The sequence below is a fragment of the Montipora foliosa genome, chromosome 14 (genome assembly GCF_036669935.1).
Source record: "Montipora foliosa isolate CH-2021 chromosome 14, ASM3666993v2, whole genome shotgun sequence".
Classification (NCBI taxonomy): Eukaryota; Metazoa; Cnidaria; class Anthozoa; order Scleractinia; family Acroporidae; genus Montipora; species Montipora foliosa.
Window position 1 is genome coordinate 7,174,288 of NC_090882.1, and position 24,943 is coordinate 7,199,230.

Below are 24,943 nucleotides of genomic sequence, written 5' to 3' on the forward strand. Positions count from 1 at the left end.
GAGAGCGGGTTCACCAAAGATGCCCTCGCTTTTTAAACTTAATACGCGCCAACTTAAGAAATTCATGACTCTTCCATCTTGCTTTCCTTGTACAGTGGAAGACGAACTTGTTATGACCGCATTCGCAAAATCTATGTTGATCTAATCATAGCAAACAGCCGAGTCAACTTGACACAGTTTAACTGAATTTATCTTTAAGCAAAGAACGGTGAATACGGGGACGGAGATAAGGGAATCTGTCTGCCGCCTTTAAAGATTCCCTGTTCCACATTCTCCATTTCCAATACTAAAACATGACTTTTTTTTAATTCGGACGACCACCACACCGAAAGAGTAATGTTTGAATCTATGCATGCTTTGAACGACGTATGCCATTTGAGGCTAAAATCCTGACCAGTTACGCGGGCTGCACACGATAAAAGGATTCCTTCGTGTCATCTAACAAAGGATATGTAAATTTTTATTATCTTGAACGCTTGTTCAATGATGTGCGATTTGGAAATACACAAAAGAACAAACTGAGAAATCCAAGTCACTCACCAATGACGCCGCAGACGATTCTTCGCTGTCATTGTCATTCTCGTTCCCAGACAACTCCGTGCGATATTTGTCGATATTCTGTTTGATCTTGTTGGAAAACGCATTCAGATACGAGTCTTTTGTTTTCTTCTGAGCGCGTCGAGCTTTCTCGTCGTTCCTTGAAGATGAAACCAAAGTTAATACAAGGAGATGGTTATAAAACTCGACAACTTTCTTTGTTTTATGTTTTTGTTTGCTGTTTTGGCCCTGGCCATGCGCAAACCACACCCTTTTTCCAGGTTAAATAATTCTGTGGAGCGGATTCAGAGGCACCTTAAATAATTGGACATTTAAGGTAGCTCTGAATCCGCTATTCAGATTTTTTTAAAACTTTGCAGAGAGTGTCATCAACAATTGGTGTCAGCAACAATTGGTGTTTCACATGATATCATAACATTGCTGTTACGTGATAAAGTGTTATAGTGTCATTCCTTCCAACAACAAGGTCTCTTGAGATTGTTGAAACCGGTTTGAACTACCTTAACATGAAGTACGATGTCACTGTTCTCGCTTTTGAGATTTCAAGAGTTTCATAACCAGTCCATCTACATAAACTATTTCATTTTTCTGTAACCGTACGCACCATACCGTATTAAAATGTGAACCTCCAGTTGAGTTCTGAGTAAACTGGCCACAGAATGGCAGAAAGGCCAAAGTTGACCTTGTTTGACGCAAAACACTCGATCGCGCAAACTCTGCTTTAATGTTACCACAAAATCAAACTAAACTTGATAAAACTGTGGACGATGATTATGGGATGACAGGACAAACACCAGACAAGAGTAAAAGGGAGTCAATTAAAGAAGTATTACATCATAAGTCAGGATTAAAAAACAACTAACTACTGTGCAATAAGTGATAGACGAAGATATAAAATTAACAGCGCAATTATATTAAACTATCAAAGCGAATACCGTTGGGCTCAAAGTTTTTCAATAACTTAACAGCGCGTTTAGAATGTCAAGTAGAATTTCTTTTTCTTTAGGCCAGCAGAGTGAATTACCACCGCGGTTTTCGTCTCGGTTCTTACACTTTCTACACAAGTTCTTTATCTGGGTATTTCATTCGTACGTCACAATTTGACAAGTCACGTGACTTTTCCCACTCTCTCCCTTAATGTTGGAAATATTCCACCTCTCGTCTTTTGCACTCTTTTTTTCATATTTCGGTTTCCACCATATAAAAAAGTCATCGAAAGTAGAAGTTTAATAAAGCTTTCTAAAATTCTTCATTATTCCAGTTTGTGTGTCTTCTCAAAAACGAGCCTAGTTATCCAGGATAAAATCATCTTTTAATGTACGAAAAAATCAGAATTTTCGTTGTCGCAATGACTTGATTTTGGTCGTTCGATGTGGCGCACCCGCAGAGAACGAGTGCACGTAGGCCTATTGTCAAGTGGCGCTACAGTGAAGTCGTGGTGGTAGATGTTCAGTTCGCTTCAACTGGTTCGCGACAAACCACAAAACCGCCTATCTCCGTTATCATCTCTGATTGCTTTATGGACCCCAACAGTTTGTTGTTAAGTGGTTAGCGAAGTTAGTGCAAAGAAGCGAAAGTTAAAGGTGCAAAAAGCTAGCAAACTTACGTATTAAAGCTCCGGTGCCGTGCAATAGAGGGAAGTGTCTTCTCTTTCTTCCCTTTTACAGATCTAGTTCGAAAACAACAAGCCACAGTTACAAAACTGCGGCCAGTCTTCGTGCATTTATAATAATATTTATGTCTAACTATCTTTGAAAGCTTTAAATTATCCTTATTCTATCCTAAATAATCGGGCCAATGGAAACGACTCGGGAATATGGGCCACAGAAAAAACAGAAAATGCTAAAACGGAAATCCTCACTCTGAGTAAAAAGGAAAGGAAGACTTCACAGCCTCGGAGTGCAAACTGGTCCTATGACTCCTGATTGGAAGAAACCTTAAACTGATTATTTTATGAAAGGCTGATGGACGATAAAAATAATACCTAAGCAACGACAAAATCATCCGTATGAAAGGATGAAAACGACTATATGACCAAAAGGAAAACACAGGTTCCTGTCTGTTGAACTTGTCCGTTGTTTGGTCGTGACTTTATGTCAAGTCTTCTTTCACACGAGTTACACAGAGGAACCCTGTAGCTTTCTAGACGCGGTCTGCCGTGCAAACTGCGAAAGCTATTGAAATTTAAATCAGAATTCAGCGAGCGGGAAAAACTGTGCTACCCGACGTCACGCCAATTCTTCGCAATTAAAGGGCCAGAAAACCATTTAAAACTTTTTTGTCAACAAACTTTGGGGCCAAAACGGGATTGCTGGCGGGTGAAGGTCAGCTATTGTGCTTAGGCTGTTATTTGTGCTTTTTCTAACTATGCTAATACGAATTCAGTATGATATTTTCAAGTGTAAAAAGACGTCAAAACTGTATCGATGATGTATTTGTTTGTGTTAACTCCGCGAAAAAAAGACTTTACCGGCGTCCTTTCAACAGGGCAGATCGATAACATCGTCGTTTGCGCACAGAAATGCAACGTTTCCGATGAAAGGGAACAGGATTGACAGGATAGCACAGTTTTGACTGCCGCGCGCACTGTGGGCGCGGGTTCCGTATGCAAGGGTGACTGGAGAACGAAACAAGAGATGCTTCAACAGAAACAATGCACCAGGCCCTGATAACAAAAGAAGCTACAGGTCATAGCGACCAACGAAAATAGCAGTCTGGAATAGGTACAGGATAACCCGATACATACGCACTTAGAGCGATACATACGCAGTTGGAGCGAGTTTCAATCGACTGTCGTAAAACCAAAACCAAAGTAATTACTTTCACCAATCAAAAACGAAGGAGACAATACGGTAAACCAATCAAAACTCGAAGTAATTACAAGTAGCCGACACAAAGCGCGGGAAAATATGCACGCACGAGCCACGATTGGTTTTGGTTTCACTTCTGATTGGTTGAAAAAGTGGCGCGAGAACTTTGAACCAATCACTGAGTGAAGTAATGCAAAACCAAAGCAATTCGCTAATTACTTTCGACACTCAATTGAAAACCGCTCTAATTAACCAATGCGAATTAACGACGCTAATCAATTTACACACCTCAATTAAGTTGGAAAAGTAAAGACAAGACTAAATTGACAAATACGTGAAATACAATGAAGAAAATCACTTACGTAAAACTCTCATGCCGAGTTACTTTCTTCCGTGAAAACGTTCTAAAAAAGAAAACGAATGAAATGACATTCATTTACATTTAATAACGTTCCAAAACCTAAATCAATTAAATGGAACGAACGGATGCACGAAGGATTGATGACTGAACTAACGAAAAACACAAAAACGAAGGAACGGATGAATAACGGACAAACAAATGAACACACGAATAACGCACGAAAAATGAAGGACTGCACTATTGAAAAATGAAGAACGCACTAACGACAGACTGTAGAACGTCGGCCATGTTGAGTCATGGGGGGGAGGGGGGGGGGAGGGGGGGTTTGAAAACTTTTGTTTTGCCCCACCCCCGAGACTCGTTCCCAACCATTTCAACTCGAGGCGCGGGGCTACTGTCTATGGCCAATATGGCCGCCGCGCGAATAAGGTCCATTACGCAAAAAAAAAAAAAAAACGATTGCAAAAAGAGAGGTCAACTTACCCTGCCGTTTTCTTTGGAGATTGTAAACCTTCTTGATCTGAAAGGGTAGATTGTCAACGTTTATTAAAGATTAGACGGTGCCTACTATTATCATTACGCATACATTCTGCGCATCTCGAGATACTCGGGTTTCCTATGGGTGGTGCTTACTAATACGAGAATATTTTTGAGCGGTTTAAAACTATACGGAGAAAGCAGAACTTAGCAAGTGCTCTTGGTATCCAAAAATAAACTTAGGGGTAACTAAGCATTCTTCCGAGCTAATTAAGCCTCAATTTGGAAAAGAACGCAAGACAGTGCTTTGTATTTTAAAGCTTTTTACAAATATTGTTGAAAAATGCCAGGTTATCGCCGGATTTTCTTTTTGGATTTCAATAACACTTGTTAAGACCTACTAATCCCGAATGTTCGTAAACCCCGCAAAAAATATCACTGAATTAGTAGACACCGTCCCTAAGCTAGGCTAACGTTAGGAGCGGACATAAACCTTAAATCCTTTCTCGCGCTACCAACCTTCGATGTTGTTATTCGCCTCCTTTTTGAGGATCTTCGCTGGTACCAGGCCGAGTTTGTCCGCGGTCGCATTGCAGACATATCTCCAGTTTTTGTCATGTTTCTTGTTCGAAACCAAAAACACCACGTCACCTTTTTTTACCGTAAGATGATCTTTATCTTTGGACTTGAAGTCTTCCAACACCACAAAGCGTTCTTTATTGCGCTATAAACAAAAACAAATACACCCGGGAAAGAATTTATTTATCGCATACGTACGGAGTGACTAAACCACTATCTTTTCCAGGAGAAAAATCACTTTGAACACTAAACACCTAATGGTTTTCTCACACATACGGAAAACACTTATCTAACCGAAAGCACACAATGACAGTATCTGAAATATGTAATCTCTCACAGCGCCTATCGTGATTGGCCAACTTCAGCGGGAACACCACAGGACAGCCAATCAAGCCATTTCCAAGCTGGCCAACTGTTACACTATTACCACCCAACTCTGTAAATTACTCAACAAAGAACGCACGGAACAAAAATAACTCTTCCGTGATATTGTGCATTTAACTGTTTGCGCTGTTGGTTATAGTCGCAGAACCAATCACATTTTTCATCACGCGCGTCAAGCAAAAAGTATCACACTTTCCCGAAAAACGTTTTTTCCCCCATAAATTCTTTGAAATACAAGTTTGCCAACAAATCGCGAATGAGCAAGAATACTTCACGAGTGAGCGCACGGTCATGTAATGTTTTGTCTATTATATAAACACTAATGAAATACCAAACCATTTCAATTTAATATTTTTTGTAGGTCTAACATAGAACAATGGCACGATTTATTTTGTAACCATAGCAGCGGCGATCTTTTCACGTGTGAAGAAATCCTATTTTCGCGACAAAGCTCACCTGATATTTCAATGGCGTTTATATAATAAAGCAGTGTATTTCACCTCTAGTTACCGATTCACCCTACGAGCTTGACAAAATACCATAACATTCATATGAAGACTCCACAATACAATACAGGCCAAATCACCCAATAAGTCTCACCGGTCTAAGCTGACTTCTCCAACAGCTCACATTAACCAAATAATGGGTTTGTATGGAGACCATTCTGAAATTAAACCTGTCTAAAGTTATCTGTTTCTCTGTTCCACTGTCTGTTAGCAATCAGTTCCCAGGCCCCGCTTAGAAGACAGCTATTAGACTCTATGTGTCCACTGGAGCCAGAACCGTCCGCCATGTTGGAAGTTTCAAATAGACCATTTTACAATTCTGTAATCAGTTACCAGGCCTTTGAATGAAAACGAGGCTGGAGTTGACCTTGCCTTGATACAAACCTCATTGGTTTTCTTATGTAAATCACGTTGTTATCATGCTAACGAGCTTCTATTTACATAAGAAAAGCACTGAGGCTTGTATCAAAACAAGGACAACTGCAGCCTCACTTTCATTCAAAGGCCTGGTAACTGAGCACAGAACTGTAAAATGGTCCATTTCTCTGGCTTTTTACGCATCAAACAAAACGGAATCGAATTGGCATGTTTATTTTGAGTGATTTTTCTCCTCTTTTCATTGCTTTTCTAACGTACGGCGATTTGTGACAAAGAAAGCTCACAAGAGTCTATGAAGATAAAACTTTCCTTTGATTCGGCAAGGTCTTTTGTAGAGGAATAAAGATAAGCTAGGTAAGTTCGTGTTCGTTCCACTTTCAATATGGTACCCCTGAAGCCGTACCAACCTAATATAGTTGAGTCGGACACATTCGAGTCAAACGAGTTAAGACAATTATCTTCTCGGAAGGCTCGAGAAGAGTTACAATGCAAAAAGAAATAAATATAAGACTCACGGAAGCATTAGGAAAGGGTGACGTTAGATCCTCGAGAGACTGCGCAGTAGACAGGTCGATTAGATTCATGTGCTGTAGACGATTAGTATGCGAGGCGACTGGTATCTAGACAACAAAGAGAAGCCGTTAGTAACAAGAGTTTGGAAACTCCGAGTTCGTTAAAAGGAGCATTGCCGGTAGTAAAGCGCCCCTCAAAAGCTGGCAATTATTTGGTACTGTAACAGTTTCTATTGTTTTTAAGACTAAGTTATTTTCGTTGTTCATTCTTTTGCTTTCGGTGTGGCCCATTTGGCGGGTGGCAAGCAAATCAAATTGCACCTTACGAAAGCTGCTACAGATCTCACAGTGTCACGCTGTAGCAGCTGAACTCTCAACGCTAAAAAACATATTTGTATCAATTGAGACCAGAAAATATTTCTGTAGTTTCGTAACGAAGAATGGTGTAAGTTTATGGAAGCTGTTTTTGTTCGTCTACAGCGAAGTATGCACAAAGTGGAAATGGACAAAATTTGAATTTCGAGTTTTCAGGAAAGCCTCCACTACTTGGTCCACGTCACGGCATCTTTAACCTTTTGACTACCAGGAGTGACCAGTATGTAAATTCTCCTCACACTTTGAATGAAATGTCGGTCAGACAGGTATTGAGAATCAAGACTATTATCAGCTAAAGAGCTTAATTTGCCCTGTAGCGCAACGCTCAAAAAAAGATCTCTTACCTGTGAAGGTCTTTTCAGTGAGCCCGTGTCAGGCATAGTGAAGCTGTGCCCACGGTTGGCACCAACAGACAGCGGTAACGTTGTACTGCTGGATGGGGTCACCTGGCCTTGTGTCGTTACGGGGTGTGTAGGGGCCATGGCTGGTGGACTGGGGACGAATTGAAATAGAAGATCACCTTCGAGGATCTTTACGCAATAATCACATCGTAAAATGAAACCTTGCAAACCAAGAACATGGTTCTGGAAAGTTTGTAGCGGAAATTTTGTTTCCCAAAGTTTTCTGCGCAAGAAAATTTTTCCCAAAAATGCAAATGGCAAAAACTAACCGTGGAAAGGGTATAACATTGAGTTAGCCGACTTGGTCTTTTGGGCCAAATATGGGAGATTGCCACTCGTATCTCAGAATTTCTTGATTACAAAACTGCGGACTATGACCGTCACTTCAAATACACACATTGGGGGGGGGGGGGGGGGGAAGGGGGCAAAAAGAGAGCTTGTTTTTCATATTTGTGGTTGTAGTTAGTCCCAAAGCGGAATTTTCTCAACAACGTTGTCCAAGATTATAGTTTACTAGTCTTTTTAACATTTATACCTTATAATTCTTACACAGCATGTCTGAAAACCAGCTTGCTGAGCCATTTACCGTGTTTTAAATAAAGCTGATTGATTGATTGATTGATTGATTGTAAAAGCAGTCAGTGCTACCGCACCGAATAAATGAACTCTCGGCTTAGTTTAAATATACAAAGCATAAGACGTGATTACTAAACAACTTACATGCCGTTGGCTTGCTGTTTTTGATACTCGATTGGATTGCCTAAAGCTGTTGAACAAAAATAGTGAAGCTTAGAATGCTACTTAAGTCAACAAATGCATAATTTGAAATAGTTCATCCCTAACACCGAAAGGATATTGAAAGGTTAAGATTTATTTTGACATTCATGACAAATACTTCAATTAAGATTGAAATTTATTTTTTAGAAAGTTAACTTTTATGGTGCTCGGAAGTTTTCCTTTCTGCAAAACACTATTTAGGTTTACAAGAAAAACACCTTGCTTCGTTTAATTTTTTGGAGACAACTGTATTGACGAGTTGCCTTTCATTAACGCCCAGAAGTGCACAATCTCGTTTGTTCTGTAGCTCTTTCCAGAGTTTGGTGTTTTAGACGCGAAGACTCGCGAAGAATTATACTAATATCTGATTGAAGCACGTTTAAATTTGTTTATAACAAGAAATTTAAGGTTAGATTTCGTGAAAGATGCTCTGCGCTTCAACGAATAGACCTTATTGGAGTTGAGCCTGCAGGCACATTTTCTTTTGTTTAAAACGACATGCAACAGAGGCTTAAGGGTCAATTCGATACAAAATGACTCCTTAGCCTCGTTTATGCGGCAAACTTGAACCGCTGATAACTCCGATAAAGGCTATTAAAAAATGGCCTTTTCCGACTGTTGTGTCAGAGTTACCCGATCTCTGAATGAAAGCGAGGCTGCAGATCGACAATGATTTCGTTTCGATACTAAACTCCCCGAAATTCTTGTAAAAGTGGTTATTTTTGGATGGTCAACGACTAAAGGCCCGCTTCCATTCAGGTCAGGTTACTAAGCAAGCAATCTCAAAAACGCTTCTTTATTTTTTTATTATGTTTAAGTTTATTTATTTTTTTAACTTCAAACCTTCGTTTTCCAGGTTAAAAGGAAGACCACCTTGAGCCGAGTCTGTATTAAACAGTTAGAAAAATAATTAAACACAAAGAAACCTAGCAATACTGAAGAAATAATTTCCTCATTTCTGATTCCCTCTAACAAGTTTATTGAACAATGAACCCCTCGGAGGGTTCTTTTTTCTTTTATATGGTTTTGTAGGTAGAAGCACAGAGAGGTTTTCAATTGAGTGTCGAAAGTAATTAGCGAATTGCTTTGGTTTTGCATTACTTCACGCAGTGATTGGTTCAAAGTTCTCGCGCCACTTTTCCAACCAATCAGAAGTGAAACCAAAACCAATCGTGGCTCGCGCGTGCACATTTTCCCGCGCTTTGTTTCGGCTACGTGTAATTACTTTGAGTTTTGATTGGTTTACTGGATTGCCTCCGTCCTTTTTGATTGGCCAAAGTAATTACTTTGGTTTTGGTTTTACGACACTCATTTGAAAACAGCTCTATCAAATCATACTGATTAGTTTTTGACGAGAGGAGAAAACCGGAATACCCGGAGAAAAACCTCTCGAAGCAGAGTAGAGAACCAACAAACACAATCCAAATGTTGTCGGAAACTTCGTGTTTCGTGTGTGACAGTTACTAAATCATTAAGAGACAGTGTATCTCTTTAGTTAACAAATTCTGATTGACATGTGGTTTTAAGACAAATAGGCAACGATTTTATGATTTCCAGATAATCATCGACACAACCTTGAATAACCTTAAGTGCTCGGCCAATCACAATGTCAGAGAATGTTTGAGTTTTCAGAGTAGCTCTTTACACACCCGTTGTAACTGAGTGGATACGCAAGAAGAATTAAATAGTTAAGCTCGGTCGAGTTTATTGATTGAGTTTCGTTCGTTAGAGTGTTATCCCCAGTAAAAGGGGCAGAGTTTACGAAAATGCGACGCCACGAGACGCTTGTAGTTTGAGTAATTAGACTCAGCTAACAAAGAGTGAGTTTGCAATGAATTAGATTCAGTAAAATTTCCATGCTACACTTAGTCAGTTACTGTATTGGCAATTCAGCGGAAGTTAATCAAGTTGTTATCGAGTTTACGATACTTAACCTGGAAATGCGTTTGACAAAACTTTTATTCGTAAAAATCTGCAACCGCTTCTAATGAAGTCCTTTTTATCGGTATTCAAATAAAACCTTTATGGGTATTTTTCGTGTTATTTCAGTGTTTTGTGTGTTGTCGCGACTGCGTATCTTCTGTTAAAACTTACCCATAGCAAACGAAAGTTGGGATTCCTGAAGTTTCTGCAACGCTAGTAACCAGTCTCGCTTCTTCTCAGGTGAACTCACGGTCATGGTGAAGATCTCGGCATCTGGGTCTGAGCCAGTCCAAATGGCAAAGGACAGGTCATCGTCACCGACTTCCATGTGATGCATATGATTGACCTAAGGATTTATTAAAACCTTTTTTAAAACTGAGATTCTTCAGATGGAATTGATGCACTGATGTCTTCTGAATCGAAAAGCATGCGAAAATAGGATATCTTGATGTACGCGCGCTTGCGGGAAAGAAATTCAACACTTGTGCCCAGAAATGCACGCCCAATTTTGACCTTGCTACCTATTTGCAACCATAAGGTAAGGGTAAAGGTTAGATTTACTTTTAGCTTAGTATAAATGCAGTACTTCATCCTTAATTTGAGGAGCAGCATTTGGGTGACACTTCGTGACGTTAATTGTCTGTATTCCGAGACACGAGGGATGTTGAAGTTGGGGAGAATAGCACGGAGACACTTCGTGACGCTTATTGAAATCCGAGTGCATCTAATTAAGGGCATATCTAAATGATGAGCTTGAAAAAGGAAGATACATTGACGTACGCGCCCTTGGGGGAAAGGAATTTAATTGCATGGATTCGCCAGCTATGTATAATAAAGGACTTTCTACTGGTACCTTGATGCTATGCCTGTAGATGTACACAGTCCAGTCCAACTTCCTCTCAAAAGGTTCACTGAAAATCATGAGTTGCTCAAACAAGAAGACTTGTCGCTTGCACGGTTTGCGAGTCTCGGGGTCCGCTACCATCAGTGTATCCTGAAATGTAGGGGGAAAAGAGCGCCGTCATTTCAAGACACTCCAACGGTAAATAACATCGTGGTAGACGTCATCAGCATCATCGTCGTCGTCAACATAAAATACAATAGAGACCTTAAGCAAGAACAACGACGACGGCTACGAAGACGTTGTCTAAAAATATTATTTCCCATTACTGTAATAATTTTGCGATTACTCCAATTGCCTGGGCTTGGAAAGTGTGAGTACACATCCCAAGAATAAAATTGTTGAGAACGGTGTGGATATTTAGAGAGAAATTTGAAAATTGATCGTCAGGTGCTCTCGTCCTCCACATAACCTCAAATTTGATCATTTGACGTCGTTGTCAAGACAAGAACAGCAAAGAAATGTATCAAAATGTAAAACGCACGTGCAGGGCGTGCAGAACTATTGTTTTTGCTAATTAAACCTATTGTTTTGTGGCGTTCTCGTAGCCGTCGTCGTCTTCGTCCTCGTCGTCTTTGCTCCCGATTTCTATAATAACACTCTTTTCAATTGACGTCACGATATATATATAGCGCCCAAAACATTGTGGGATTAATATGCGGACAAAGACAAAGAAATTTTAGCGATGTTTGTCCGCATTTCAATCCCTTAGTGCTTTGCAACAATCTATTTTTATCAACTGTGGAAAATGCTATTATCATTAGCATTATTAAAACCCATACTGACCTGGGTCTTCAAACGTACACGCATAACATTTCTGACAACCCAATAAGATGATATCACAACAATTTTATCGGAATGCTTGAAGAGTTTCTTAAAACCGTGTCCCCAGTTTTCAAAAAAAAATATATATGGCGCATTTCTTCCCAAGTTTCAATTCACTTTCATCCCTCAATCCAAATCTATAGAGCGTTTTCAATCGCGTGACCAGCAGCCATATTGGACTACTGACACAAAATAAAGTATTTGCATAAAAATAGAGTTCAATTCCCGGAGGATTAGTTGACGTCATGTGAAAACGCTCTATACGCTTCCAGGCTTCCTTGTAAAGATAATATCGATTTATTTTTGCTCTCCAATAGTATGAAGAAATTTTTAGTCATGGAAGTATGGCGAAAACAGCCTGCACTCTACACTAAAAATGGACGTAATCTTTTACAACACGTCGTTTGGCTTTCGTATTCTAAGCTCCTCAAACACTTTACCTGCATAATAAGCTGGCCAAGCGCTTGAATCTTTCCCTGTGAGAGGAAAAATATACACCTCGTTAGAAAATCATGAAGTACGGAGTATCTGATGAGGAAGAAATTTCCACCACAAAGTTGATACTAAAGCGAAGAAAATTTATTTACCGTGTAGCACTCTAACATTCCAACATTCATCATGTCGTTCGCCTTCTTTGGAACGATGTGCATCATATCCAACGCTTTCTGGAATTGTAAATGTAAAGCAAGAAAATAATATCTTTTTGCATTCAAATTTGCTATAAGTTAAATCAATTTATACCTACGAGGTATGTCACAAAGTTTCGCATTTTCTGGTCAAAATTTTACAAACGGTGAATGTATTTATCATGGGTGATGAAGCTCACTGTCTGGGGTGTCGCGTGGGGTGTCGTGTGGGGTGTCGCGTGGTAAGTTGCTACAATTACTTCATTAGCGGAGGGCTGGTATATATTCTGCATTCCCTTCTTTCATATTCATTCGCGTCATACGTACGTCTCTGCGCCATAAAAATAAAATACCCAACGATGAATGACTGCATGTCCATTTTTCATACACAGATAAACACCGTTATGAAAAGAAGTGGGAAAAACCTTGAGTTCAGTCGTGTCCAGTCCTGCTTTAGCAGTGTATTTCACGAAGTCTTTCAGAAGCAACTGGTATTTCATTATCCTCTGAACAGGTTTAATCAAGTAATCCTCGATTCCAAGCCGATACCCGAGGCGCTCTGCAACTTCCTGTGAAAACAAAAACAGCAAGTGCAGATTGAGTACCGGCCAATCACAACAAATAAAGACAATCAAACGGACCAACTTACACAAATGACATGCAGCTGGACGCTAAGCGCGGGAAAAACGCGTGCGAGCAAATTGCTTCTGATTGGCTAAAAATGTGGTACGAGATTTTCCATCCAATCAACAAGCAAAGCAATGTAAAGCCTGGTTCACACGTATGACGCAAATGCCAACGCAAACGCAAGGGAAGTCAGACACGCAGGCGCAGTTTAGTCCTCTTTCCAAGATGGTGGACAAGAATTAACCAGTGTTTCACACGTGTTCACACGTGTTAAACGCTAACGCAAGAAAATGGTAGTTCACACGTGTATGGAGTGTCTTCACTCACGTGATCAGTAACCTTGTTTTTCAACCGAAACAAAAGAAAACATTTGCATGATAAAAGAGCTCAATTCCCTGAAGATTAGTTGGGGACATCAACATGGCCGCCGTTCGTATGTTTAGGGACACCAACATAGCCGCCGTGACGTCACGTGAAAACACGTTTGCATTTGCGTCGTATGAACCAGGCTTAAAACCATTGCAATTGCGAAATAACTTTCGATCCTGCATTAAATAGCTCCTTTTACGAACAGTTTCAAAAAAACTTGAAATATCTCAACTCACAGCAAAGTATGTATCCTTAAATTCCTGGACGAGACTCATGGATTTCGGTTTGTTTTGACAGTAGAAGATGTAAAACTTGAGCTGCCGTTCCTTTGGAAAAAACATATGGACAAACTTTCACATTAGTTTGCAGTAGATAATACCACTTCACAGATGGCCGTCACGTTCCAAGTTTAATGATTATTTAATGTCCCACAAAACGACTCAGTTCAATGATCGACTTACAGATGTCAAAAAACAGGAAGCTAACTTCTCAGGAGCATCTTCACATTTTTCTATTTCTTTGACAAATTTCCTGTAAAGACGAAAGAAAACATCAATAAACAGACTTCTGTCTAGTAACGCAACTTCTAACTGACGAACCTCCATTTAAACATGCTTTAATAACAAAGCACCTGCTAACGCGACAATCAAAAAGCCGGGACACGAAACCAACAAAAACGTTGAGGAATTCCGATTACTTCCGCACATATACAAAGACCTCTCATCGGTTCAGAGACGGGACCATTACTGCTATGGTTTCTTCACGAAAAGGATAAAACCGCACTCTTTCGTTGTAAAAATTGTCCGAACGGTTCTTTTCGCATCCGACGTTACACTCGATTCTTGACTTGTCCTGTAAAAAGTATCTTTTTTCTTTGCAAAAGATATCGCAACCGTTCTACTTCTTCTCGGGTGCGCATCACTTTTCACTCTACTGCGTAAAACGGGCATTAGATACTACTTACGTCTTATGCCACTCGAAGATTTGTTGAATATTGCCAAACAATACCCGCGTTTTCCCAAGAAGCTGCTCTGGGGTTTCTGGTTTTGCAAGCTCTGGAATAAATCCCTGTAAAATATACACTTTAGTAAAACTACTTAAGAATCATATCCTAAATTAGGTATGAAAAAAGTGACCATAATATATTTGTTTTGCTCAAGCAAAAAAGTTCTATCGCCAAAAACAAGTGCTCTACTCTGTAACTCATTGTAAAGTATACAAAGCAACTTAAATCAAATGTTGGGGTTTTAAGTAATGAAAGACAACCAGAAAGCTCGAAGAAAAACCCTGGAGATCCCAAAAACTCAACTCGCATTTGACTCAAAACGCGCTTTAAAAAAAGTGGAAGAATCTTTCATATCAAACATATCACGCTGAAAGCCCCATCTCATGAGGCAACAAGTTGACTATTTACCGTACATGCGTGAAGGAGTGATCAATTTTTAAATTAATATTTTGTTATCGATTATTTTTTGTAATGGACACCTAAAACGTTTTCGCCAACAAGTTGCTTCGTCTTTGAAGGCGCTTAACAACCACAACGTCTACCAAAGAATTTCGGTTCGAAAAGTAATAGATTTCCTTGGTATTCAAATCTCTTCCTCTTACCTCCACAACCTCTCCAAGACTTTTGACATAATCCCTCTCTGTTTGAATAAGTTCTTTTAACACGAACCTATGTAAAAAAGAAAACAAAGAAAAGGAGAATTTACCATGAAATGCCCATATCAAGGCTTCATTAAAAATGAATCAGTCCAATGACGACAAGGGGACGGAAGAAGAGGGACGGAACGGGAGGGGAGGGGAGGCTAGAATAATTTTTTCAACTTACCTTCTTTTCTTGAGCGCAACGGCTTCGGGATCCTCCTCTTCGGGAACTCCCGCGGGTGGACTCACATCCCTTTCGACTTCCTGCTCCCCAATCTCCTCTCCTTGCGTTTTTGATTGGCTCACATTCACTTCCGGTTGAGCCGAATCTTGTGCTTCTTCTTCTTCTTCTTCTTCTTCTTCTTCTTCTTCTTCTTCTTCTTCCTCCAATTCAGCTTCCTCTTCCTGTACCTTGTCGAAGCTACCTTCATACGCCTCATCCTCATCGTCATCATCTTCCTCGTCATCTTCGTCTTCATCTTCGTCGTCGCTGAGGTGAAGCTTGAGGTCTCCTTCGTTTATTACAGGTTGAACCGGAAGATAAGTTGTGCCTTCGGATTCTTCTGTATTACAAACTTCACTGTTCTCCTCTGGGATACTCTGAATCAACAAAATAAAAACGTAACAAAAGTGAAAGTCAATTATTTGCTGCTTAAATTTTGTTTTGAAGATATTCCACTCGAATTTACATCGTAAGCAACCATTCTCTACTTGCACAAATTCCATACCTTTCAAAAATTTACAAAGGCATTGTTTTCGATTTTTCCCGGGACACAGAAGAAATTGCAAGCAATGATTATGCTTTTTTTTTTTTTTTTTGGGGGGGGGGGGGGGGGGAAGTGGGGAAATGTAAAATAAGAGTATTATGGGATTTGTGCTGATAGGGTTCGATCCCTATGGTTAAAATGTATATCAGAAACGTTGAAAAGATTTTTTTTTAAAACCTTTCGTGTGTATAATCACCCTCCAGTACGGACAAATAGCATTATAAAATGCAATCGTCCTAAAGCCACTGAATCATTGTCCCTCAGGCGTCTACGATTAACTCCGTGCGCGCACACAAAGTCTAATTTTTCTTCGAGAAATATCGACATTTTTGAGGTACCTTTCACTATTTTAATCCTGCTCTTACAAAAAACAAAACCACTCTCATTTTAAAATAACGTCTTACTCTGTGGGCGTGTGATGCGGGAGAAATTTCTACTGGTCTCAGCAACAGCAAATCGATATCGCTCTCACTAGCCCCCAAGAGTTGCTGAAGTTTCTTAGATCCTCCCCCTGAGGCCTTTCTTACTACCCGCGCAGGGGTAGCAGGGGAATTGTCAGTTGATGTTTTGTTCCCAAATTTCGCTTTACTCCACGAGCGTTTCCTGTTTGGAAGAAGAAAAAAACAACAACACAATATCAATGATAAAAAGACATAAAAAGTTCCCACAATATTCACTACCGAATCTAAAAATAAGATCCCTTCAAAAAGCCTGACGCCTGAAACCAGCGTTGCCCCTCGAATGAGCCGCAAAATTGACATGAAAAGTATCAAAAACGGACGCCACTTTCTCACGATTTCCCCGATGAGAGACATGTGGCATATTCTATTAATACGAAGTCATTAAATTGTTTTGGCTTCCTTAGCAACAAGTGATGTCAATTCACGCAGGGCCCTTGCCTCTCACGGTTTTAGTCGTGCGTACAATGACTGCTGGTTTTCAAATTAACTGCAAAATATATTTCTACGAGAGCCGATCAACTTCTACACTGAGTGACTGCCTGTTTTGCTACGTCTAAGAAGAAAGTAGAGGCAAATTAACCGCAACTGAAATGTATACATTTTGAAGTGTGTGTTATAAAGGAAAGGTAAATCAATGATCCTCGCACAACAATTCTACCTTTCGTCTATAACCTGTACTTCAAAATAAATACATTTATTTCATTCATCGAGTCCTTTGACGGGAACACATGAGCCGCCCCAACAAATTGACTTGATCCCAACTAAGTGGCTTCATAGCTCAGTAACTTTAACATTGCAACAACTGAAACAAACACAACTTCATGCAAATATAATGTACCTGTTTGGATCTGAGTAGAACCTATTCATTTTGCACAGTGCTCTCTTATACTTTATCACAGTGCCAACGATAGATGGTAGATACTTTGACAAGTATGGCGTAGAAGTGATTTTAACCACAATTGCTTGTAATCTCGAATCTCATTGGCTAACATGCGTCATGCTCTCGTTAGTGTGTCAGGCAATTGTAATAGCCAATCAGGAACGCTCACATTACAGACAACGCTTACTCTTTCTTCGTGACATGATCTTGGTCACGCTCAGAAATAAGCATTTCTTTCGCGCTGAATATTGTGGTAAAAAACAAATTGAATGTCGTTCAGCGTTATCTGTACTCTTATCGACAACGACATTCGTCATCACAGTGGCCAAAATTTGTTCTGGACTTACAAGGCGCACAACATTTTGACAACATTTTACCGCGCACCGGTGGCTCAGTTGCTTGAGCACCGGGCTGTCACGCGGGAGGTCGTGAGTTCAACTCCGGCCGGACCAACACTCAGGGTCTTTAAAAAACTGAGGAGAAAGTGCTGCCTTTGTAATTACATCTGCAAATGGTTAGACTCTCTAGTCTTCTCGGATAAGGACGATAAGCCGGAGGTCCCGTCTCACAACCCTTTAATGTTCATAATCCGGTGGGACGTAAAAGAACCCGCACACTTGTCGCAAAGAGTAGGGCATGTAGTTCCCGGTGTTGTGGTCTACCTTCGGTGGTTGGGAGGTTAAATGCTCGGAGATATTAGCTACACCAAGCATAAAGATATATATGATAAGCCGATGATGATATGACCACTGTGATGACAAGATATCGTTGTCGATAACGAGTACAGACAACGGAGAACCACATTCAATTTGTTAAATTCTGCGATAAACAAATCTCGTCTAGGATATATTGAGTTTAAGACTTCTCATGTAGAAAGCCAAACGCGACCCTTAGATTTTACAATCCTATCAGGCAGCGATACAACATTGTTCACCAACATGTGTATCAGAGTTTAACAGTGGTCTAAAATGTAAGCACGTGCTTTTTCGTGCTATTTTAAATTTGAATGATCTGACGATAAAGATATTTTAAGTTCAGGGTAAACTATTTTTACATTTGGCCAGGGGCCAAAATGGCGGATGAGACTAACATGTGTTTTCGGAGAGGCCATTTCTTTGAGGCGGTAATTTTACTAACAAGACCGAAGTGACTTCGGTGGCTTCCATTATCTGGCAAATTTCAACAATTTTGTCTTAATTTTTTGGAAAGTGGAATAATTCTAAATATAAAAGGTCCTTTGATATAGTACTCTGATCTTGGCAGAAAAATGACGTTATGAGTGAGGCAAATGGCCTCTAAATATACACTTTACGTGTTTTTCAATATTTGGTCCAGGAAACCCATTTTTACTTTCTCTTACACAGGTTACTAACCGAAGAGAGCTGAACTGAGATCCTGTTCGCGAGCGCCGACGGACTGGCGGAGACCCACCATTATTGGTAGGCTGACCCTGGTACCAAGATGCAGTGGGGCTGTCAGATGAGGACAGTGACACGGAATCTACAAGAATACCAAACAATAATGAGCCTTGGGACACATAAATTTTTGTCTCGCGAATTTTTGCAAATGCCCGCTCAATGCTCAGTTAACCTATTAACTATGCTCAATGCAATTTTTCATGGAAAAGGAAAAACTAATGTTTCAACATTTTGAATGATCCAGTTTCGTAATAGTCTTGATAACTTTAAACACTTCTAGATGTAGCTGCTTTGGACGCAATGAAGGCACCCAGGAAATTACAAAAACAAATAGGAAGATAAGTATATTTTTTAATAATCTTAAATGTTGATAGCCATTTTGTCTTTTTCAGCAAATTTGAAATGAGCGTGTATTTCTAGCAATCCAAAATTTCCCTGTTGGAGAGAACGTAGCTTTAACTTTTGACAATATCTTCTATGATTCTAAAGCCGTACTCCAGACATTTGACAAGAACGTACATGTATTTATCGCGACTTTTCACATGTGTTTTAATACCGGCGGTATCAATATTCGTTTCGTGGGAAAATTTTCGAACTTCATCGTCTTGTTGATGTATTGTTGACGCGCTCCAAAGACCACACGAGTGAGCTTTCGAAAGCTACAGTTTAAAAAATTTCAAGGGATTTTCCGTCGAGAAATTTTATTCAAAAGTGTCCGGGTATTCTGCAGTTACTCTAAAAAGGCCAAACACACCCATTATTGAAATGAGATTTTTGAAAGAAAGATCGATCCTACAGAAAACCTGATAAACACTGCAACTTAATACAGGCTATATAAATGGTCACGCTTCGCATTTTTACATGTCAAGAAATCGATGAACGACGAATTAGGAGACGAAACAAATTAATTAGCCACGCGAATGTGTCAGTCTTATTTTGAAGGCGATACTCAATTATGCCCAGAAACACACTTTTCAAAGAAACAACCGGATATTTTGATTTAATGTCCTTGACAATGAATGACCAAATGTCATATTTATAGGAAAAACAGACACGCAATATCAGAGATAATCAAAACGCTTTGGCCAAAAACTGCATTATCCAGCCACGAGCTTTCCCCATCGCTTTGCTACCGGCAATGCGAATGTTTTTCAATGCGGCGCTGCGAGACGTGTGATTATCACAAATGAATATTGCGGCTAATTGCACAATGCCAACTAAACGCAATTAACTACGGAAAACACTTAAGCGATTCCAAGAGCCGGTATTGGCCGCAAATTGAAAAAAAAATATCGCAGCCAAGGCATAGAGATAGCATAGCATAGCATAAGCAAAAAAATGGAGCCGGGAAACAAGTTATTATACAAACCGATACGTAATAGAGAAATTAACTGGTATGCAGAGACCTCTTAATCTTCTTAACGCAAAATTTAACGCCTCAGAGCAAATATTTCTTTTGTACTCGACATCCATGTTAAGTTGTGGTTTTGTAAAATTAAAATAACCTGCCATGACAGACCTTGGCGTTTTAAACAGAGAAAAGCTAAAGTCTATTAAATATCGACCATTGTGCATTCCAACAGCAGAGGTATTCCTTTACTATCACCGCGAATATTCTCACGTTGCAGAACAATGTAGGAAAAACAGAACGTCTTCGTCTCAATAACTTGTTCAAATAAAAACTACTCGATGTGTGATGACTGCATGACCGACTTGATCAAAGAATTTGCTCGCTGTTCTTGTCTACAGAAAACGACTTTAAAAAAAGAACACACAAAGCTAGAGACCTTGAACAAGAGCTATGGGTGCAAAACGAAGCTCTTCTTTGAAATAAAACCAACAATAAAGCTGAATACTCAGTAAAACAAACATGTCTACTTTTTTTTATTTGAACGCAAAGCAGTTCAACCGTGCTTTCGACGCTTACCCGGTTAAAAAATTCTCGATTTCGTTTCAGAGCTTGTCTGTTAATCAAAACGAAAGCTATCAAACATTTCTTGGAGGTGGATCGAAACTGTTCGCACACGAACAGAAGCAAAATAATTTTGACACCTAGAAATGTCAGAAGACAAAACCAGGTAAGCGCATCAACAATATTAGCAAGGAAAAAAATCAACTTCCTTTCGCCATACCTTCGCTGCTGGAGTGCGAAATGTCCGAGTGGCGTTTCTTCTTTGAATCTGCGTCGCTCGATCGCTTGAGGTTCGTATGCGGCGCCCAGCCTTCGCAAGGATTCACTCCTTCGGTTAAAAGCAACCGAACTCTCCATCGCGAGCTTCCGTGTGGTTTTACAAGCACCTCAACGAGCTGTCCTTTCTTGAGTGAAATCTCCTCATCGTTGGCTGCCTTGTAGCTCTCTGTCACCGACCAAACATTCTCATTGCATTCAAGAACCTTGGAAGAAAACGAGATCAGCTGAACAGGGGATGTGGAATAAATGACCCAGGGCATTTTAGAAGACTTTGGTTCCAGCAAGGTTATGCAAATGTTAGAGACATGACTTTGTGTACACGAGACAACTTCTGATACCGCATTTCACGTCACTAGATTGGAATTCCAAAAACGTTGACATGGAATCAAATAACGTTCCCCACCTCTCTGATGTTGTCTGTCGAAAATATAAACTAAAACGCCACTTGGTCAACTGGAATTAACGCTTATCTCTTACTTCAAACTTGAACCCTGAACCAAGTTATTAACGCTCGGAAACTAGACATACGAAATGAACTTTCCACTCTACAAACACATAACCAATAATATTCGCATATAGCTGAGGAATACGTCCACGCCGAAGAGAGATGCGTTCTTACATTCAATATTTAGCTGACAAATCAAAGGCAAGTACTGTACAAGCATGTACTTGAGGGCCAAGGCAAACTGGACTATAAACTAAAACACCACGATTAGTTCACACGCATTCCCTGGGGGCTTGATTACAGAATAATTTTGTCGCGATTCGTATCAATTAATCTATTACAACGCCGAAGTATTCGTTAATAACCCGTATCATTTCATTTGAATCAGCCCGAAGGCAAAGAATCCAAATTATAGATTTCTGGAATGATTTATCATTTTAAGACCAAACAAGCGCATGAAACAGAAAAACAAAAGTTAAATTCTTGGCAAACAGAGCATTTCATTCGAGAGCGCAGTCTAAATGTAGCATATTTCAGATCTTTAAGGAAATTCTCAGCCAATTTCACTTCAAACCTTTTCCTGTTTCCAAAAATGTTAAGTCAATATGCCTAACGACATCTGCCTAATGGATTAATCAAAAGCTATTCCTGGCTGCAAAAAGATACTGTGAGTACTTATGACGACATATAGTGATTTGTTCTCTAAATTAAAAGAGTGAGTGATTCGGTGTGATTTCATCAAAGAGCATCACAAAAGGACCAAATATATCGGAAATTATTTTTCAAAAACTGCCGATCTAATTTATATATAGCATAAAGATCTATAAAAAAATAAAAAAGACAGGAAACTTTGAAGATCCACAAACGAGCACAATTATGTTTGTACAGCCATTAACGATAACAATAGCCCAACTGGAGCTATCATTTCCATGTCAAGATTGGGTGAAGCTTAACACCGAATATATAGGCATTTAGAAACAATCTCTAGCATATTATCTGAAAATTGAACAACTTCAGCTTTTCGAAATTTGTTTTCTGATTTCGTGGATAAATATTACGCCAAAGTTGACATAACGTTAGCAATCAAAGCCTCGAGATCGTCTGAATTGTTTACAGCCCAGCTGAGTGAATAATCAAGAGGTTTTAAACTTGCGTGAAATACAAAAGATTTCGCAAAAAAATGTGATAAACACAGGATTTTCACAGGACTAACGCAAGCTTTTACCGCGACAAGAAAAACGAAGAGCAGTTCAAGCCTGCTTTTGACGCTTATCCGGTTAAAAAAATTTCGATTGCCTTAGCTTGCATCAATGCGCGGGGAACCTTTTTATAACTACAATTGTTTGTTTACGATTAATGGATTAGCCATCATTGGCATGTAGAATTTCGTTTTCCCAAAAGGCTGCCACCACAGATATAGGAATTCTAGAGGGATTTCACAAACGCAAGCACACTATAATGGGCGATATTAGATCACCAGAAATGTGAAAGTTACTCTGATGAAAATATCACGACGATCGAGGGCTAATATCTCCCCCACTGATGTGACAACAAACAGATGACGACAACCGAACAGGCAAAGAAAGGAATGTTACCTTCGGGTCCGAAGTCGACATCTGCCATTCTCGTAGCAGGGGCAGCGGCGAGAATTGTTTCCTTTGCCGCGAAGAATCGCGGCTTCCCATTTTTTGGTCAACATCTAGTCCAAGATGGCGACCGGAATACGAGCAAATCATGAGAACGATATCTGGAATACTTCACTGCCGAAGGAAAATAAATCTCTTATCGACTGTGTCGTCATCAGTATCGGCCTGCTCGGTCACGTATGGGCGCCATTTAGTTGATTTTAAGGCTATGATTTGTTTTGAATCGTCGCATTCGACGTGCCACAAAGGAACGATTGAGTTTTCCAGTAGGTACTTAGCACGTCTCGATGCGGCCAAGCATGTAGTCTTTATCATCATTGGTAGAACGGAGACCCTCATTCACCGCAAACGGCGTGACAAGCCATGTCGTCGGCAGAAGTTAGTGGAATGAAAGACAAAGAACTGGGCGGAAAAAACACCGATCTTAAGCGTCTAAAGGGTTTTGCAAATTAAACCTCTTACACAGACATTAATCTTTCAAAACCAACAGAAAATCCTATTTTCAGAGCTAGGGCACTTTCGTGATTTGTCGATAAAACGTCCTCTTGCGAAAGAAAGAATGGTGGTAATTCGACTTCCTGTTAACGAGTGTGACACAATGAAGTACCACAACTTCTCCTAACTAAAACGGACTCTTGTTTCCTACGGGATGCTCTTTTAAAATCCTAGAAGGAGAAATAATTTTTCTCTTGCCATAGTGCAGATATCTTGATAAAGTTTGTCGAAATGAGGCGGAAACGAAGACGCCCTACGGTCGCCATGTTTTTGCTTTGTTCTTTTTTCTCCTATTGCGTTGTACGAGAGCAGGTAATTCACATGGTTCTCAAATGAGGCACGAATCTTGCAACGTCGAAGTGATACGGGAGCTAGGACAGGAGGACGGGTGGGGGAGAGTACCCCCGGGGGGGGGACTCCCATATGAAACAGACGGGGATGCTCGTCGTCTCGCTTAGGGGTGTAAATTTTGGATTTTGGTCTCGCTTAGGGTGTTCCGGGCAAAGCGCCAATATTTTATGCCACCAAGGTCTCGTTTAGGGTTCCGCGAAGTAACGCAGAATTACGCGAAGAGAAACAGAAGTCAAATTTCCTTTTAAATTTTCTTTTTAGATAAAAGCATTCGATGATTATGCCTTTTTATCATTAAAACTCATTGCGTGTCGTATTTTTGTGTTTTTAAACGGTCTCTTTTAGGGGTCAAAATTTGCTTAAGCCACGCCTAGATTGGTCTCCTTTAGGGGTTAAATTCAAAATTTCCGACGAGCATCCCCGTCTGTTTCATATGGGAGTCCCCCCCCCGGGAGAGTACCACACAACTTTTTCCACGTAAACACGTAGAAAACGCTCTAGGGTGGTCCGAACGACATGTACATGGCATGTTACAGTCCCGTTGTAATGTAAACACAATAAAAGAAATGCCACGCCACGTGAAACTGGTATTAAAAAAGACGGTTTGAAAAGACAACAATCTGGATAAAAGACCGCGAATGCACAGAGAACATTTTCCAGGATAAAGCATATCTGATTTACTTTGGAATGCTTAACACTGATTTTTTTTTCAAGCATGAAAATCATCAATGAGAATCGACATCTGGTTTTAAATTGAAAGGATTAACCTTTTTAGACCCCGTTTTAGTGGAGCCATAAAAATGTAATAATGATAAGATATCAACTGGTATGCGAAAGGATTTGAATGTCGAGTGATGACAGTGTTTGCACTATTTTTCAGCTTTCGAAAATTCCAGGACTTTTTGTGCAAGTAATAACTGTTTTCAACCTAAATAAAAAGCCAACAGTGAAATCTAACGGATAATTCTGGAGGGGTGAAAAACTTCAATTTAAATTTCATAATTTTCACGATAGCGATAAAGTTGAAAGATCAGGAAACAGCTAATTGCACCTTTTTTTTTCCTGCTTGGCGTATAATATTACATTCAACACTTTCCAGCTTGCGAAAAATTATTTACATGTGTACAAGTCTAAAGAAGATGCAAGTTACTAGCCAATGTTACAAAAGAGAAATAATCATGACATATAAAGATCAGCCCGCAGAGGAGAGCCATTTTTGCGTTGAGATATATAAAGAGATATTTACTTGAATT

At 39.8% G+C, this 24,943-nt stretch overlaps 1 protein-coding gene across 25 annotated transcripts in view; it reads right to left on the reverse strand.

The window, feature by feature from the left end:
* Positions 1-24,943, reverse strand: part of LOC137984619 (kalirin-like) — a 167,132-nt gene that overhangs the window by 16,137 nt on the left and 126,052 nt on the right. For 21 of the 25 annotated variants that reach the window (XM_068831802.1, XM_068831807.1, XM_068831798.1 and 18 more), the window contains 22 exons: positions 20,695-20,956; positions 18,518-18,644; positions 16,208-16,406; positions 15,221-15,636; positions 14,998-15,064; positions 14,354-14,457; positions 13,851-13,920; positions 13,626-13,715; positions 12,819-12,962; positions 12,355-12,432; positions 12,208-12,243; positions 10,895-11,035; positions 10,213-10,387; positions 8,962-9,003; positions 8,062-8,107; positions 7,285-7,432; positions 6,569-6,673; positions 4,726-4,930; positions 4,213-4,249; positions 3,731-3,772; positions 2,165-2,227; positions 541-697 (listed from right to left, as the gene is read on the reverse strand). In XM_068831802.1, the coding sequence (XP_068687903.1) occupies positions 541-697; positions 2,165-2,227; positions 3,731-3,772; positions 4,213-4,249; positions 4,726-4,930; positions 6,569-6,673; positions 7,285-7,432; positions 8,062-8,107; positions 8,962-9,003; positions 10,213-10,387; positions 10,895-11,035; positions 12,208-12,243; positions 12,355-12,432; positions 12,819-12,962; positions 13,626-13,715; positions 13,851-13,920; positions 14,354-14,457; positions 14,998-15,064; positions 15,221-15,636; positions 16,208-16,406; positions 18,518-18,644; positions 20,695-20,956 (2,754 nt within the window). The remainder of the gene's footprint in view (positions 1-540; positions 698-2,164; positions 2,228-3,730; positions 3,773-4,212; positions 4,250-4,725; positions 4,931-6,568; positions 6,674-7,284; positions 7,433-8,061; positions 8,108-8,961; positions 9,004-10,212; positions 10,388-10,894; positions 11,036-12,207; positions 12,244-12,354; positions 12,433-12,818; positions 12,963-13,625; positions 13,716-13,850; positions 13,921-14,353; positions 14,458-14,997; positions 15,065-15,220; positions 15,637-16,207; positions 16,407-18,517; positions 18,645-20,694; positions 20,957-24,943) is intronic. The other 4 variants (XM_068831803.1, XM_068831795.1, XM_068831796.1 and 1 more) reach the window with 3 other exon arrangements.